Genomic DNA, 18,093 nt, shown 5'->3' on the forward strand with positions numbered 1-18,093 from the left:
GAGTTAGCTTCAAGTTGTCGAACTAAGCAACAAATAATTAAATTATTCAAGTATTTAAATAAAATATTCAATTACATAATAAAAGAAATATTAATACAATCAAAGTTTGTATAAAACTCAATGGCTTAGTAATCAAATTTAAGAAATCTTTAGCTTGGAGTTAGCTTCAACTTGCCAAACTAACCAACGAATAATTAAATTATTGAAGTATTAAAATAAAATACTCAATTACATAACAATCAAAGTTTGTATAAAACTCAATGGCTTAGTAATCATAATAACTATATTTGTATATAAATTTCTTATTTAATCCATTCTTTGTACTTTTAGAACCCAATTTTGTGGGCTCGTTCGACATTGGCGACTACGTCTATTTCTTCTTTCGCGAACACGCCGTCGAGTACATCAATTGTGGCAAGGCGGTGTATTCGCGTGTGGCACGTGTGTGCAAGAACGATCGCGGGGGCAAGTACATGATCAGCCAGAATTGGGCAACGTACTTGAAGGCGCGCATGAACTGCAGCATATCGAGCGAGTTTCCGTTCTACTTTAATGAAATCCAATCCGTTTACAAGATGCCCAACGATGATAGCAAATTCTATGCGACGTTCACAACGAATACAAATGGACTGATTGGCTCCGCTGTCTGCAGCTACGATATACGGGATATCAATGCGGCCTTTGAAGGTTAGTGGGGAAGCTAGAGCGACTGCTCTATGTGTGTGACTGTGTGTGTGTGTGAGCGTGAGATTTATTGCATTGGCAATAATTCTCTGCGGCGCCATTTTTACGAACGTGCATGTGGCTACGGTTTGACTTCAGCCCAGGCACAGCCTCAGCTTCAGCTTCAGCTTCAGTTCCACCCACATTACATAAAAGCTGCAGCTGGCGAAAGAAATTGTGCTGGCAGGTGCCGCACTCTATGTGTGTGCGTGTGTGTGTGTGTGTGTGGCATTTTAGCGTTAAATGGCGCGCGTTGAATTGATGTGCCTGCCAGTGGGTGGATTGACTCTCTCTCTCTCTCTCTCTGTTTGGCGTTGCTTGCTTGACTTTAAATGCTTTAACATTTGCTTTAACTGATTTGGTACGCTTGGCGCCCAAGTGGGCGTGTCGCTTGCCCAGATATGCGTGACAGGTGCTAACAAGACCACGCCGCACATGCAATTTGAAATGCAAGCGCAAAAATTGCTGCCCAAGCAGCAAAATCTGCACGCACTCATGTCATATTTAGTTTCAGCCACAGTCACTTAATCTGCATGCCGCACACACGAACAAGCGGCAAGACTCGAACTACTTGCGATTAACATGCGTGCAACGTTGAGCAGCAGAATTTTGTAGTTGTCAGCAATAACAATGACAGCAACAGCAGCAGCAGCAACATGGCTTGAGTTGCCTTTGAGTTGCTGCTGCGCTTTGGCTGCAGCACACATGACATGCAACTCAAATATAATGCAAATCATATTAAATGCTCACGTTGCTCGAAATTCAGCAAAAACATTTGCTTGCTTCTTAAGCATATCAAATTCATTTATGCATGAGAACATGCACAACTAATTTAAACAAGAAGCAAAGACATTTAAAACATGATTTAATGCCATGTTTAACAAAAAAAAGCAGAGCCAAGCGTGTGTAGAAATAAGACTCGGCAAATAGTGCAGCATGCTAAACAGTTGGAATAGTTTTCAATATAAAAAGTAAAGCTAAATTTAATAATAAGAAATTGCTACAAAGGCTAAACTTGAGTTTTAGTTGAGTTTTAAATATAAATATTAATAGCAGCGATAAAAGAACATTTTGCAAAATATTAAGTACTAAATATTAATGCTAAATGTAACAACAAATTAGCTCGAAACATTTATGTAACAAATTTATAAGGCAGACTGCATTTCATTGCTTTTTAGATTAGCAGTTGGTAGTGTTAAAATTAATGTAAATTTTATAATCTCATATATAGCTAAATTGCATGTTAGAGCGCATGAAGAAGAATTTAAGAAAATATTTTAAAAAAGTTTAATATGCAATAAAGTAAAGCAAGGCAACTGTTTTCAATTTACTATAATTATTAAAGCTAAGAAACTTTTGCCTTTTATAAATATTATTACTTTGTTTGCGCTATTTGCCAAAAAATGGAAAATAAATTAATTAAAAAGTCAGAGTCAAAAAAAAAAAAAGAGTGTGTTGTATTTAATATTTTATTTTATTTTAAATTAATGTTTATTTCTTTTGTATTTATCTGAGTTCGAGGCACATTGCCTCGATTTCGTTATGATAAATTAATATATTTAGTTTGAAAATGTTTTTTAAATTTTTCTTTAAATTATTTATTATTTTTTATTGGGTATTGAATTAATTTTAGTAATTAATTGAATTAATTTTAGTAATTTATAAGCCAAACAGGTTTTTAGTTCTATTTAAATAAATAAAAACAGCTATGCCAACTCAAATGGAATTCTAGCGTCATATTTAATTAAATTAATTTTGATTTATTTTTAATGCACAAGAGCTGCACAAGCAAAGCACGTATACTATATAAACTATGTTTTTTTATATGTGTGTGTGCGTGTGTATTTGTTTGTGTGTGTTAGCATAGCAATCTACTGAAAAGTTCATTAACACCATAAAAATTGCATGTTTTTGTTTTTTTTTTTGTGGGCATGTGTGAGCGCTGCCAAGAATGTCTGATAGACAGACAGACAGACAGAGCGACGGCGACACAGTGGCAGACATAAAGAGCCAGCAGGCAAAATTTAAAAAAAAAAACAAAAAAATTATCTGGCATACACTTAAAATTCATTATGAAAAGTTTTGCGGGCACAGCCAAATGTGTGAGAGCGTAAAAAATACACAAACAAGCAAAGAAATCAGGAGTAGCAACAAAAAAAATGAAAAAATGAGCTGAACTGAGCGACAGCGCAATTAATTATGAAAACAAATGATTATGCAACATGCGCTGCAGCACTTAAGAGGCAGCCACAAAAACTCAACTCAACTCAAGCTGTAATTGCTGGCAGTTCGAAGCGCAAAACTTGGCAGCATTTAATATACGTATGTGTGTGTGTGTGTTTGTGTGACATATATAAAATAAATGTAGCATACATTGCAGCGCTGAACATTTATTTACACTCATTCGTTTGCTCGTCTACGCAGGCAAGTTCAAGGAGCAAGCAACATCGAACAGCGCCTGGCTGCCCGTGCTGAACTCGAAAGTGCCGGAACCACGTCCGGGCACTTGCCACAATGACACGGCCACACTGCCGGACTCGGTGTTGAATTTCATACGCAAACATCCGCTAATGGACAAGGCGGTCGATCATGAATTTGGCAATCCGGTCTTTTACAAACGCGACGTTATACTCACGCGCCTCGTAGTCGACAAGTAAGTGCAACAATTTTATGCTTCTTTCTACTGTAAATGTATTCATTAGCCCAAGTCTGGCTTGGCTCAGTGCCAAGTGCAGCACCACAAACAAAGAGTAGATCAGCTTCAAAAAAAAAAGGGCAAACAAATATTTAAGCAATAGCAAAAGCTTAAGCATGCCTTGAGCTGTTTATATAATTTAATATATAGAATCATTTAATTTTAGCAAATATCAACGATTGTAAACATGAACATCTTAAACTCAAAGCGTTATTGTTCAATAGTTAAAATATATTATGCCAGCTAACAAAGTTAGGGTTTACCATCAATATATACTATGCTAGTAATCTATTATTAACAATAATTAAAGCATTTAGACAAATACTAACCGTCATGATAGATATTATAAGACAGGTCTCCAGAACAATTTGAGTATCGTTTTATGTAGTTTGGTGTTCTCAAATGTTATTTCATTATAAAATTTCAATAATATCCATTAATTAGTGACTTGTCATAACTTTTCTAATAAATCAATATCAAAATAAAAATGCTTGCAATATTTTATTTATTTAATGTCAAACTATGGACAGTCGACGATAAAAGAAAAGGATTACAAAAATATATTAAAGCTAAATTTAATATTGAATACATCATAATAGCTACAAATATTTCTATGTTGATTAACTTATAGATTGGGAGTGTTAAACAGACCCAACAGTTGTTGCAAGGATTGGGGAAAACCCAATCAGGTCTGAGTTAGTGTTAATTATTAATAGTTAAAAAACTTAAATTAAATCTTTAAGTTAGTGTTAATTATTAATAGTTAAAAAAGTTAATCGATTTAGTAGTTTCTTTCTTAAATTACTTTCATAATAAATTTAAAAATATCCATTAATTGTGACTTCATAAATTTTCTAATTAATCAATAACAAAAAAAAGCTGCAACTAACCCATGAAGTTAAAGAGTCAATTTAGTAATCGATTTTGTAGTTTCTTCGAAATTAAATTAATTTCATTATAAAATTCATAATATGCATTAATTGTGACTTCATAATAAACTAAACACAAATTATTAAAAATTTTACTGATGCCTTGACATTAAAATTTGCTCAATCCGCTTGTATTAATTGCAAATGGCTGAATAAAAAAGGGAAAAATTTCCATATAAATCAATTGAATCAGTTTTGGCAACATACTAAATACAAATTTCATTTAATTGCAGAATACGCATCGACAAGCTGAACCAAGAGTTTCTGGTTTACTTTGTGGCCACAACAGCTGGACAGATTTACAAGATTGTGCAGTTCATGCGCTACGGGCAGCGGCAATCGAATCTGATCGATGTGCTGGAGGCGACGCCGCGCAACGAGCCCATACGCGAGATGACGCTGAGCCAGAAGACGGCGTCGCTCTATCTGGCGACGGATCATCAGGTGAAGCAGATCGATGTGGCGATGTGTGCGCGACGCTATGACAGCTGCTTCCGCTGCGTGGCCGATCCGTATTGTGGATGGGACCAGGAGGTGAAGGCCTGTCGCCCCTATCAGCTGGGACTGCTGCAGGATGTGGCCAATGAGACGTCGGGCGTATGCGATACGAGCGTGCTGCGCCAGCGTGTGACGAGCTCCTATGGCCAGACGCTGCACTTGTCCTGTTTTGTCAAGATGCCGGAGGTGCTGCGCAAGCGGCAAATACGTTGGTATCATCACTCCACGGAGAAGGGGCGGTGAGTAATTGAGATTGACAATGGCGGCGGCTAATGAAATCGGAAGTGTAAGCGAAACTTTCAGCGCGCAGTTCACTTAGCAAATGGCAATGGCAGTGGCAGTGGCAGTGGCGGTAAATTGACACTTTAAAATGCTCTTGAAGTCGCTGTCGCGTCACGCTTAAGTCTGTGTGTGTGTGTGTGTGTGTGTGTGTGTGTGTTTAATGGAAAAAGTTTTGCGCTGCCAAAGTTTGCACTTTAGTCGCTATATTGATTTTTATTGTGCGTCTTGCCGAAATAGCAAAGCTTCTTATCTTAACGTGCCGCATCTGCTGCTTCTTCTTTTAGCTACGAGGTGCGTTATAGGCCCAGCAAATACATTGAAACAAACGAGGGTGGGCTGGTGCTGTTGGCGGTGAATGAGGGCGACGATGGGCGTTATGATAGCTACCTGGATGGCTCACTGCTTTGCAGTTATGGCGTTACCGTGGACGCGCACAGGTGAGTTGGTCACAATTTTAGTGCAAATACATTTAATTACATTTTGCTCATTGCATGCAACAGATGCTCGCCGCCTTCGCAGAAGCACGACTATCAGAAAATCTATCTACAGTGGTGCAACGAGTTCGAGAAGTACAAATCAGCTATGAAACAGTGGCAGACCAAACAGGAGGTAAGCCCACCCACACTTTGCTTGCAATTAAATGTAGATTTAACAGTCAGCAGCTGCTTTTTATTGCGTTAATTGTTTTTAATTAATTTTTGGGCGCTGCCTTATTTACATTTTATTACAACTGATCACAAACTAATTGCGCTTGATTTTGTTTTTATGATTTTTGCAAGCAATGCGGCCTCAAGGACAAGTCGACAGCGAGCAGTAGTGCCACAACTGGAGCTGGAGCTGGCGCTGTAGCTGGCAAGCATGTCAATGATGTTTACAGCAATGATGCGCTCGTCTGACCCCGCAGTAAGTATACGCCCAGTAAGCAGCCATGCAAAATTAATTCAATATACCCCCCACTTATCCTCCATGCTACTCGCTACTCAGAGTATCTGTACCCAGAGTTCTTGTCGGCCAGCGCGTGCTCAAACTTCGGCCAACAATTGTACATTATATTTATTCTGCTTGCCCTCTGTGCTAGTTTCTAAAGTAACTTAGTTATAACGTAAGTGGTTGCTAGTGGAGCCCAAAATCGCAGCCACTTGATGCTGACAAGCAAATGATTTTTACTTTTTTATAGCAAGCTACGATTAAGCAGCAGCAGCAGCAGCAATGACAAGGGCCGAGCCGAGCAGCAGCAGCAGCAACAACTACAAAGACTGAAATTTTTAAGCTTTTTGCAAGACAATATTTTGATTTTGGTTTGCCAGCTTGATTTGCTTCACTTGCTTTCAACTCTACTCAGACGTTCAAAAGTTACTAACAAAAGGATCCTGCCAGCAAAATAACAAAAAAAAAACAAAACACTTAACGGTTTTACATTCTAATGTCAACTACACCACACACATGTGAAGCCAGCAAAGCTCAACGAACTCTCATTTTCTCGATTTAGTTTTAAGCTTAGTTTATCTCTTGGTTTATCAAATTTACTTGTGTGCATGTCAGAACAGCGCGCCGTCAGCTTGGACTTGGGTAAAGATCTTAAACGAATTTGTATATTAACTAGCAATATTTGTTTAATAATTCTAGCTCTAGCATATATATATATATATAGTTATTGTATATTAGGCCAGTACATGAATTCAGTTTGTGGAAGCAACACTTAAGCATATTTACCTATATAGTATATATACTATAGCCAAAACGCACAGCCTAACTAGCAGGCTATGAATATTTAAAGCTAAAGTTATTGTACATACAATTTGAAAGGCTTTGGTCGCAATCAATTTTCGAGGCATAAATATTTTTTGAATTTCGTATTCAGTTATATTCGATTTTGGGGGGCTAACCGAAACACGCATTTGTTGTATAGAGTTGCGCGTTTAGCCAGATGTTTACCATAAGCAATATACATATATGCATACACATATAGTTACTGCATTGAGACCAACATGCTCATACATATACATATATTATAATATTAAAATACATTACTTAATCTTAGTCCTAGCTAAGTTGGTGTGGCAAATACATTTTAGTTATCAAATATATCTTTATGTATAAGTCGAGTAGTGCATGAAACGAACTTATTAACACGAAACTGCCACAAAAACAATATAAAATAAAAATTGAATTGAAAATGCGTTAAGCACTTGGAAAACTAAACGCTTCTCTGAACATTGCGCCAAGCTTGGCTCGCATAGCAAAAAGAAAAACAACAAAAATATTTATGAAATTATGAAATATTTTTCTAAAAGTTTTCTCACATACACCGAAACCGACATTTTTAAAGTTTTCAGCTTCAACACATATTTTAGTCAAGTAATTAAACTATATTTAGTCTAGCATATACATTATATATATATATATATAATCCCATTGTAAATGAACTAAATTATTTTTGTCGGCTAACAATGCTCTGAGCTTCTAACTTGATACACACACACCAAGTTTCATTTGCCTTTGTTGTTGTGTAGTGTAATTTTGAGTTTAAAAACAATTTATTGTAAATAATTGAAACGATTATGTGAAATGTTTTGTATGACAATCACATGATGTTGAGCAAATAAATAAAACAAAATGGAATCTAATGAATCGTAAATAAAGCAAATTGCAATTTCAGTAATTGAATAAACAAATAAATCTATGTGCATATGAAATACAACAAATTTAACATAAACTAACTAATATTTAAATCGTATATAGTTTAACACATAGCATTAACAGCAGCTCCTTGTAAAATAAAAATGCAATAATCGCAGACAAAAATTTAAAAAACGTTTTACCAATACTCATACAGTTACAAAAAGTAATTCGCGCTTGAAATAAATTTGCATATGTGTATGTAAACAGTTTGATGTCTAAATAGGCAAATTATAAACTTACATAACTAAACATATTTAAACTGCCCAAGAGACAAAACTAAAAAAATTAAGCAACAAGAGCTAACTTAACAAATTTCATTAAAAACAAAATCTTACATTTAAACATAAACTAGTTGTAAACATAATTTGAAAAAAAAAGAAAATGCAGTAAATAAATGTGATAAGATTCTTTAATAGAAACATTGTTTAATTAATGGCAAATTGGAAATCTGTGGGGCAAGTAAGTATAAAGTTTCGTTGAACGTGAAACTTTAAGCGTTCGCAGCAGTTGTAAATTGTTGCAAAGGCTTAAGCATAGGAATTATTGAATATTCACAGCTGGTGTTGCTTCTAGTTGGAGTTGTAAGTACTTTGCTAAGTACATACATACACACAAATACTTGTGCATGCATAATTAGGGGTGTGTGTCTAAGGGAACAAGCACATTAACAGTTGTGCTCAGAACGCCCCAAGCTCCAAGGGCTATTTGCTTTTAAGAATAGGGTGAAGAGTTTTAAAATTCACATGGAAAATGTTAATAGTTTTAATTAATGACTTTAAAGGTCTTTCATTTAACTTGTAATTAAAAAAGAAAAAGGATTGAAGGTTGTCATTTTGGTAATTCTATCTATAAATAAAGACACACTATGGATTTCGCTGAGTTGCGGCTTGTCAATGCTTAAACTTCCTTAAATCTCATCATAAATGCATTAATTAGTGTTGTACTATTCGAGCTAAAATAAAAAATAATGTAGATAATTAATTCTCAGCCTTGATGGCTTCGGTATCTCTCTAAACGTAGAGTCGAACCTATTGTAGTAGCCGGATATTGTTTATGCTGAAGTTTGTAGTGGATTTGCTATAACGATAGTAAATTTGATATAAATAATAAAAATATGGACGCATTTCTGCGACAGTATCGTGTGTCAAAAAATTTAATTTTACAGTAGAGCGTTTATAATGATTAATTTCTGGTAGAGCCCTGAACAAAATTGAGTAAGTAAGTCCTATAACTATAGCGAATATCATTCTAATATTTATACAGATGATAAGTTAAGCAAGTTTGCTTGCAAATACATTCGCGGAAATGCTTCGAATGTTAAGAATGTTAATAAGAAAAAGGTAAATTATTCGATTATCGAATTGTTTTTGAATTACATGCCCCCAGTTAGCGTCAAAATTTATTTTTTAAGAAAAATAATCACATTTGTTTGGGTAATGGATACTGGCGCACAAAAGTATGCTAACAATTAATCAAAACGTCAGTCAAGCTGAAACTAAAGACATTTTGGTGGCGCGCTTATTAAAGATGTCAACAGCAACCGATACAAGCGACGCAGGTCTATTTTTCAATTAAGCACACTCCCAGGGGGGAGTAAGCAACCAAATACACAAACAGCAGTGAAGCACTGAAGTCTGCAGAGCGAAAAAAAATACACAAAACAATAAGTAAAAATGAGAATTGAGTGAGCGAGCGGCCAGTTGCAGTATTTTCATGCGGCGGCACATTGATAAATGAATGGAAAGCCGTATGAAAATACACATTGAAGTGAATGTCACACACACACACACACGCAGCGAGAGAAATACACAGACAGCAATTTCATTTAGCAAGCAGCTTGCTTTCTATTTTTTTTTTGAGTGTGCAGTTGTGGCTTTGTATGTCATTTTATGGTGGTTGCTACAATTTATTATACAACTGCCATTTGGATATGTTTTTTAGCGCGGGTCAATAACATTATGTGAGTGCATGCAGCTAATTGCAGTCAAGTTGTGTGACTAGAGCTAACCAAATTACAGGTTTATGCATTTTCTTTATAAAAAGCTGCCGACTCGGCAGTGCCAATGAGGTGCGAGGACATGCAGTAGGTGCGCTGCAGCTCCGGACTGTACTCGCGCTTGTAGAGCTTGCTGGCGATATAAGTGCGTGGGTTGTCTGGGCGTGGCCAGAGCGTGGCCAGCTGACGGCGATAGGCGTACATGAAGACGGCCTCGGCAATGCGCAGATTGACGCAGCGCAGCTTGCGCATGGGCGGATACACATAGCGACGCGCTAGATCATTGGGCCAGACCAAGTGCGAGAGGCAGTCGGCGACAACGCAAAAGGTTTCGTCTGGCACATGCGTCATGCCGCTCAAAGTGACGCCCTGCGTAATCCCAGGCAGCATATAGTCCGTGCTGCAGAAGCCAGGCTGATAGATTTTGTTGGCATATTTGACAGGCGGCGCTTCAGAGCCGGTGATGAAGTAGCAGCGTCCCTTGGTATGCACAAACGCCTGATCCCCAGTGCACTCGGCACGCGACATGGGTTGACTTAGAGCAAATATAATGGGCAGCTGCGCGCTTTGCTCCATGGCATTGAGCACTGCCTTGTCGAAAGCCAGCGGCTCAGAGCTGCCGCCTATCAAAACATTCGGCTGCAGCGCTGCAATCGCCTCGACCAGACTATCAATGGGCGCATGCCACTGCTTGAACTCCTCCAGCTGCTCCGGCACGCGCTGCTTGCAACGATTGTGCACAATCAGTCCGTGCGCATCGCAGAACCAAATGCGCTTGCGCGCCGCCAGCTCGTTCAGCCCGTCGCGCATCAGATAAGCCAAACACAGTCTGGCCATGCCCACGTTGATGCAGTCGGCGCCATAGAAGAGCAGCATGTTGCTGCGAAACGGCGCATTGTTGAGCTGATTAACCACCAGCACAGCTGCCAGCGCGCATGCGGCGCGGCATTGCATGTTCACGTCCACATAGCACTGACGCTTGCGATACATTTCGAGTCGTCGCACCGCCCGGCTGGACTCAAAGTTCTGGCAGTGTATGAGCGTGCGTGGGCCAAAGATGCGCATCACTGCGAGCGTAAACTCCTCGAAGAACGCTTCGAATGCTGGACCAACCACGCGCGGCTCTTTGAGTCCCACATATAGATCGTCCTGCAGCAACGCTGCATTGTTGGTGCCCACATCCAAGCAAATGGGCAGACACTGCTCCGGCGACATGCCACCGTTCACCACATGGCTGTGCATTTCGTAGACTACACCCGCCATAGCATTGGCGCCATAATCTCCTATGCTCAGCACACTGGCGCCATTGGTCACCATCAGGCAGCGCACAGACAAACGCTGCGGATAGTTTTTGAGCAGCTCATAGATATGTCCTTTGTCCTTTATGTTCACAAACATGCCACGCACTGTTAGACACAAGTTGCTATAGTGCTGCACCATATGCTCCGAGCTGGACGCACTCAGCAGCGGCATGTAGCGCTTTGGATCGTCTATGAGCAGCGCATAGAACAACTTGCGATTGCTCGCCTCCATGCCGGACAGATACACCAGTTTCTGAAACAGATTGCTCATGCTGCTGAAGTACTCGCCACACGCCTTCACCTGCTGCTCCATGCTGCGCACCGCCACAGGCATCAGGCCGTGTATGTAATGCAGCTGCCGCTCGCGATGCGTGAAGCTCATGCCTTTGTGCATTGACTTTTTCATCTGCGCATGTCCGCTCAGCTTGCAGGTGGAGGTTTCGCGATCGTTGCGCCAAAATGTGTCCGCATCGCGTGGCAGCAGCGCCAACTGCCTTTGCCGCTCATCGTCGTTGTAGCACGGCTCATCAGCTTTCTTTTGTCTGAACATCGTAGAGCGATAGAAAGTAAATCTATTGAGCTTTGTGTTGTTTACAGGCAAACGCCTGCCTGGGATGTGAATTCAATCAGTAGACAGTGGAGTAGGGGAAGGGGAATTGACAATACAACAAATACTGTATCCAACTCGAGATTGCGCCCAACCCATCGCTCTTCTCAGTTCAGCTTGCCACAATAATGCAAAACCACTAATCAAATTCTTAGACAACAATAACATATAGAGGGGATGTCGCGGGACGAGCTGAATGCCGATTATTAGTTAGTATTTGTATTGTTATCGATAGTTAAACTTGTGATATTATTGGAGACTATTGTGATGGTCACACTACTTAGTATTTAAGCACATGTAAGCTTGAAATCTGTCTTGTTAAGTTTTTGCAGGATTAGAAGGAGTCACTGCGGTAAATGAAGTAGCCGAGTCGAGTTGCCTTAGCAGCTGGCACCACCACCTCTACTTATTATATTTTGTAATTATTATACAGCTTGTAAATAAGCATTAAAATAAAAATAACATTAAAGCCTTTGCTCTCATGCTCAGTTTCTGCCTGCAGTGCACACAACCACCAAAACACCTTTGCCTGCAGATATAGATACCGACTTTTGCCAGAACAAACCCTTTGTAGCTGCTAATCCCTACGCTGGCGATTGCTCGCAGTACATCGAATGTATGCATGGAGAACTGATGCTACGTCAATGCGCCAGCGGACTGTTGTTCAATCCACAGCATGCTTATCTGCGATGAACCCAACATGGTCGATTGCTATACAACAACAGCAGCACCAACAACCACTGAGCTAACAACAACAACAACCACAGTAGCTACTACGCTTCAGCCCAGCACAGCTTTGCGCTGGACAAGATCAGGGCGCCTCTTTTCCTTATGTTGATAACTGCGCCAAGTACTATGCTTTGGCAACGATGTCTACTTAATTGTAGACTGCCCCTGGGTCGCATTGCCGAATAAGCGGCATAAATTCGAAAATTGCATATATCGTGCTGAAACTTGGCATATTTATTGAATATGCCACTCTAAATATTTAATCAATTTTTTGAGTCAGCTTGACCACGCCTACCCCGACTGCCCATATAAGACATATACGTGATTTAAATTATATTTTATTGTTTTTTTTTGTATTTTGTGTGTCTTGAATAATAGAAACTATATTAATCTGTTAAATTTATGTTATTAGATTGAAAATGTAGTGTAGAGAAAACTCAACCCAATCAGACGATGCACATGGCTCGCGCTCTCAGCAGCAGCAACAAGCAGCATCAGCAAGGAGAGCTCTCAACTGAGCGAAGATCAGCAGAGCACAAGCAGCTTACATGAGTGTGAACATGATACAATAATACAAGGTAGCGGACTGCGCTCTTCGTTTTGAGTGTTTCGTGCTCTTAGGTTCAGTCGCTCGCTGGCGACCAGCACATACTAAGTAACCCAAGAGCGCAGTCCGCTACCTTGTATTATTGTATCATGAGTGTGAATTCTGCTAGGTAAGGCAGCTCAGTTGCTTATGCAGTGGCAAGAGCTGAACAAGCTGTCAGCTCACTATTCACACATGAAAACCAAACACGAGAGGGGCAGCTCGTGGCCCAACATACGCAGTTTGGATGGACGTTAGGCGGGGACCTGCATATGGTGATAATATGAATTACAATACTGCAAGGGGTGGAGGATGTTTGTGGGAGTCTTATTATACTCCACACGGGACGCCCTGGACCTGCCTTAACTCAACCATACAGTTTCTTATTTCTTTTTCTTTTCATCTTTCACTTCACTTCTTTATATAACTTCTTCAAGTCGATGAGTCATGCGTGACAAGTGTACATAGATATATATATATATATATATTTAATACAAAGTTTGAACTATTGAACATTAAAGTGTTTTCATTTAAAAAGTATAAAAAAGGTGTTTTTATTATCTCCCATCAGCAACTACGTTAACATTAACAATAAATTTAAACTCTATTGAGTTACTTTGAGCAGTAAGAATTTCTTATTTATATATTTATTGTTTTACACAAATTTAAAAATTGTTTATTGTTATTTGTGCACGAAATTCAAATGTAAATGCAATGAAAATGTTTTAACTCTTCAACTATTACAGCACTAGCTTAACATTTAGACATTGTTTTATAGATTAAAGTTTAAAATTTGCTTTCAAAACTCTTTAATATCGATTATGTATTTAATTTGTATCTAATTTGTAATTAGAGTCGCTTCTGTTGCCGCCACAGCGTCTTATGTCTTGTAAAAAGCATTCGCATTAAACTTGCGCTGGCTGCGTCTAATGCAGTCTCCGGTCGCATTTAATTTGTACTCATTTGCATATATTTTTTCGTCTTTGCGCTGGGGCATTATGTAAATATCGCTGACGACGACCTCCGACCTCGAATGGCATCTCAAACTGTTGCCCTTTTCGTAGCTGTCTTTGAAATTTGATGCAAAATATCAACAATGCCAAAAACTTGTGGCAAGCCACTCCAGCACGCCCCCAACCCGCACACCTTTTATGCTAAATAAGCCAGCAGCGGAGCTAGCAAAGGGACTGACAACAGCCATTTTTGTGGCGAACACAAGTGCACTTGGGCAGCGGCCTTAAGTGAAATGGTAACATCAAAAATATTACGAATTTCGACGCAGCAGCAGGCGAAAGTCCGCGCAGCGCATTAAGAAAGGAGCAAAGTAAAAACAAAAAGCAACAAAATGTGCTTGGCCATAAGCGGCTTAAGAGTCGCCAGCATGGCTCGCAGATATCTTTTTAAAATTCCGCAGAGTTTTTGGGCGCGCACAACCCCCAAGGCCAACGATTGCGCATCGATTTGCATGCACAGTGCGAGCAAAAAGTCCACAACTAATTTACAGACGTTGAAATCCAATTAGCAGACAGGTGAGTGCGGAGTGTGATGCACGTCAAATGCTCATAATGAAATCAATTTTCAATCAATCGAGCCATCAAAGAGCGGCCAACAAAAAATTGTTAACAAATGTGTGTTCATATCCGATTCATGCGCTACTCACTTTTGTTTTCTTTCTTGGCCATGGTCGATGACTGGCGGCTGGGGGCTGGCATTTGCACATTTTGAACATTAAAGGCCACACACACAGCATTTGCAGTTGTTGCTCGTTGTGTTCGTTGTTCGTTGTTCGCTTTTTGTGTCTGCGGATGTGCTGCAAATTGAATTTCAGCCACGGGACATATTAAGTGATCGAAGTGCCTACGGCCTTTGGCGTTTTAACATAAAAATTTATGTGCTAGCCAAAAGGTGAAGAGGCACTAACAACAACTGCCATGTCTTTGAGAGAGAGAGAAGAGAAAAAAGTAGAGCAAATGTTTATGCGACGTTTATACAACGCAATTTGAATATTTTATGGCTGAAATTCGATTTGGGCGACTCGCTCGTCCAGCACGTGCACTAAAAACTTTTGCATATGGAAATTGATTTCCTTTGCTCGCATGCCCTTATGCATGCATGTGTGTGTGTGTCCAGTCAATATAGCGCTTGGGTCATTTGGGTGTTCGTTTGACTATTTTGACAGTTGGTCAGCACATTAAAACAAAAGCAATTCGCACCTTGTCGCAACACAATGAACGCTTATCACAAAAGTTTTTCTTTGCCAAGTGAATTATGCAAAACGCACACACACACACACGCACACGCATACGCTCAGAAAATAAAACAAAAAACTGAAACTAAGCAATTTATATGCGAAACGTGACGCATACGCGCTATTATTGCGTATACGCTACGTGGCACAAGCGTCTAATAATCATATTACTGCATATGCAAACAAATGTGCGTTGCTTAAAGACACAATTTGTAGCTATAAAAATAACATTAATTAAATGCGCGCTTCTTGTTTAAAATTAATTTTTTTCAATTGCAAATTTTCAAACAAAAGTTGTGCGCTACCCAAAAAAACGGCTTAGTTACTCAGCTATAAAAAATATATACAAATATTTTTTACATAAAATGGCAATTCAAAAATGTCACAGCACAGATTTTATTTTGTAGCTTTAACTTTTTTTTTTCCAAAGCGACAGCAGCGAGTTGAGCGCATAAAAAATTGCCTTAGCCCACAAAAGCGACCAAAAGCGCATTGTAACAGTTTATTAAATTATATAACACGTGTGTGTGTGTGTGTGTGTGAGCCAATGTGCAAGCCCAGCGGTATTGTTAGGCATTTTTTATTAAAATATTTTGTATGCATATAAATAGTTTTATTTTTGTTTTTAGGCTGCCCACTGGGCATTTAATAAAATGTCAAATACAATTTTTATTCAACTGCCAGCAAATTAACAGTTTTAATAATTTATTTTGTCAGTATTTGGGGCACACATATACACACAGCTTCTGATGTGAGAAAATAAATATAAACTCGGCTAAATGTCAGCTGAGTGTTTGTGTTTTGTGCAATTTTGTAGTCCGCAACTCGTTCAAAGTAAAAAGTCTTAAATAAAAAATTTATAAGCTTAATAAAAGCGTGCTGCGCAAAAAGTGGCAGCAATTGCTATTGCCACACACACACACACACACACAAGCACACACAAATACTCACAAGTAGCAGAAAGTTTCGGAATCGGCAGCTACGTGCGTCAAAGCCAAAAAGCGCCAACTTTTTGTTGTCGTTGCTTTTACTTTGCAACTTCAAAAGACTTTTAGCTTATATGCTGGCATTTTCTTATAGCATATACTTTTATATTTCTTTAGCACTCTGCGTATGTGTGTGTGAACGTTTTGCGCAATTTGTTGCATTTAACAACTATATTTGGCTTATTGTTTTTGGCTCGCTGAACTGCGCAATAATTGTGGCTTAGCATAATCAAAATGAAATCAGAAATAAATATTTAGCTAAGCAGCAACAATAGCCACAATGGCAGTAATAGCATAATTAACTTGTTGCACGCTCGCCTTTTGGCCATTGCGAGCAATCTAATCGCATGTATCCGGCAAATAATTCTGTGCCACAACTCGTTGCAAATACTCGTGGGGCATTAGTGGCAAATTAAGGCAAACATAAACACGAAATCAGCACATGCAACTGCCGCTCAGAGCTGCTCAGACTTGCGTCTTGGGTCCTGTTCAAATTTTGCGCTCATAAAAATTGTTAACGGAAGCGAAAATTAATTAAAGCCATGGACAAAAGCAAAGCACGCGCTGGCACGCAATGTAGCCAATAAAGAGCAAGAGAGAAAGGGAAAAAGAGAGCGACTGTTGAGCATGTCCAGTGCTGGAGTCTGGGTCAAAAAATATGAACGAGACTCGCGCTTTTAGACGTGTTCAAATATTTGCCAAACGTGTCAAAATCGTAGCAAACTTTGCACTCAAACCCCGTCACACGCCCAGCAGCAGCAGCAGCAACTACCCCAATCGATTGAACGTTACCAAAAATTTAATGTCACTGGGCCACACTTGGCCGCCGCTGCAGTTGCAGGTGTCGCTAGCTGTGAGTCCTGCGCACGCTGTGCTCGCCCAGGCAAACAAATGATAAATAGATAGTGAGCCAACCAAATGGCAAAGCATTGCTCGCTCCTTGCTGTGCAATTGGTGCCAAACAACGTGGACAGACAAACAAAACGGGTGGGGGGGCAAACTTTAGTGCACTTAGCTAGTCATTTAAATTTTTTATCAAATTTATGTGAAACTTGCTATTGCATTGAACTCAAGTCATTAGCATACATTTTATTATTTATTCATAATGCAAAATGAAATAAATATAGTGCTAACTTACTTAACTTGTTAAGCATTGAAAATACAATACGATAAAGAATCACTAGCAAGTCCCGAGAGTCTAATTAAATTTACTTAGTCAACAGTTTCGCATTTGTAACTCGGAATGTTAGCATAAAGTTAAAGCTTCTGCAAGTCTATCCTATCCCTTGTTTTCTAATCAATAATTGTTACTCTGAACGGTAGTAATCGCTTTGGTAGTCACCACAATAGCAAGCAAGTATTTTACTTTTTTTTTGAGTAATTTATTATTTGAAATTTATGAATTATTTTTTGAGTATACTTTTCAGTTGTTTTCAAGCTATTTTGCAATTTTATTTGTGTCGATATTAATATGAATATATTAATTAAAATATATATTAATATGTATAATATATAATAATGCGAAGAAGACTTACCAAGCAGATTATTCTAAAAATTAAATTCAAATTGCTGACAGCTCACTATTTAGTTATTCTCACAATTTTGTAGGATATTATAGTATTATTTTATTATTAGTATTATTATAGTATTATAGTATAGTTTAGTTTAATTTAGTAAATTATAGTTAGGTAAAGTTCCCACATAGGTAATAGCAAACTAATTTAACAGCAAAATACACATCTGAATAAATTGGAATTTTATAAAATTTTTATTTTTATTGAGTGGCTGGCGTTGCGTAATTTTCTTTTTGATGTACTTTGATTATTTGCTA

At 38.7% G+C, this 18,093-nt stretch overlaps 2 protein-coding genes across 5 annotated transcripts in view; one reads left to right on the plus strand and one right to left on the minus strand.

Moving 5' to 3' along the window:
• The window catches only part of LOC108596688 (semaphorin-2A), a 56,734-nt gene extending 50,390 nt beyond the window's left edge, over positions 1-6,344 (plus strand). For 2 of the 4 annotated variants that reach the window (XM_017982704.1, XM_017982708.1), the window contains exons 9-16: positions 331-687; positions 3,148-3,376; positions 4,581-5,084; positions 5,412-5,564; positions 5,628-5,736; positions 5,907-6,030; positions 6,112-6,229; positions 6,305-6,344. In XM_017982704.1, the coding sequence (XP_017838193.1) occupies positions 331-687; positions 3,148-3,376; positions 4,581-5,084; positions 5,412-5,564; positions 5,628-5,736; positions 5,907-6,023 (1,469 nt within the window). In that variant the 3' untranslated portion in view covers positions 6,024-6,030; positions 6,112-6,229; positions 6,305-6,344. Of the gene's footprint in view, positions 1-330; positions 688-3,147; positions 3,377-4,580; positions 5,085-5,411; positions 5,565-5,627; positions 5,737-5,906; positions 6,075-6,111; positions 6,230-6,304 lie in introns of those variants that run through there. The other 2 variants (XM_017982707.1, XM_017982705.1) reach the window with 2 other exon arrangements.
• Positions 6,345-9,829: 3,485 nt separating this feature from the next.
• LOC108594813 (NADP-dependent malic enzyme) lies at positions 9,830-11,656 on the minus strand. Its single transcript, XM_017979952.1, has one exon. The coding sequence runs from the start codon at positions 11,654-11,656 to the stop codon at positions 9,830-9,832; it is 1,827 nt and encodes a 608-aa protein (XP_017835441.1).
• Between the last annotated feature and the right edge of the window lie 6,437 nt (positions 11,657-18,093).

Source organism: Drosophila busckii, chromosome 2R (genome assembly GCF_011750605.1).
Source record: "Drosophila busckii strain San Diego stock center, stock number 13000-0081.31 chromosome 2R, ASM1175060v1, whole genome shotgun sequence".
Classification (NCBI taxonomy): domain Eukaryota; kingdom Metazoa; phylum Arthropoda; class Insecta; order Diptera; family Drosophilidae; genus Drosophila; species Drosophila busckii.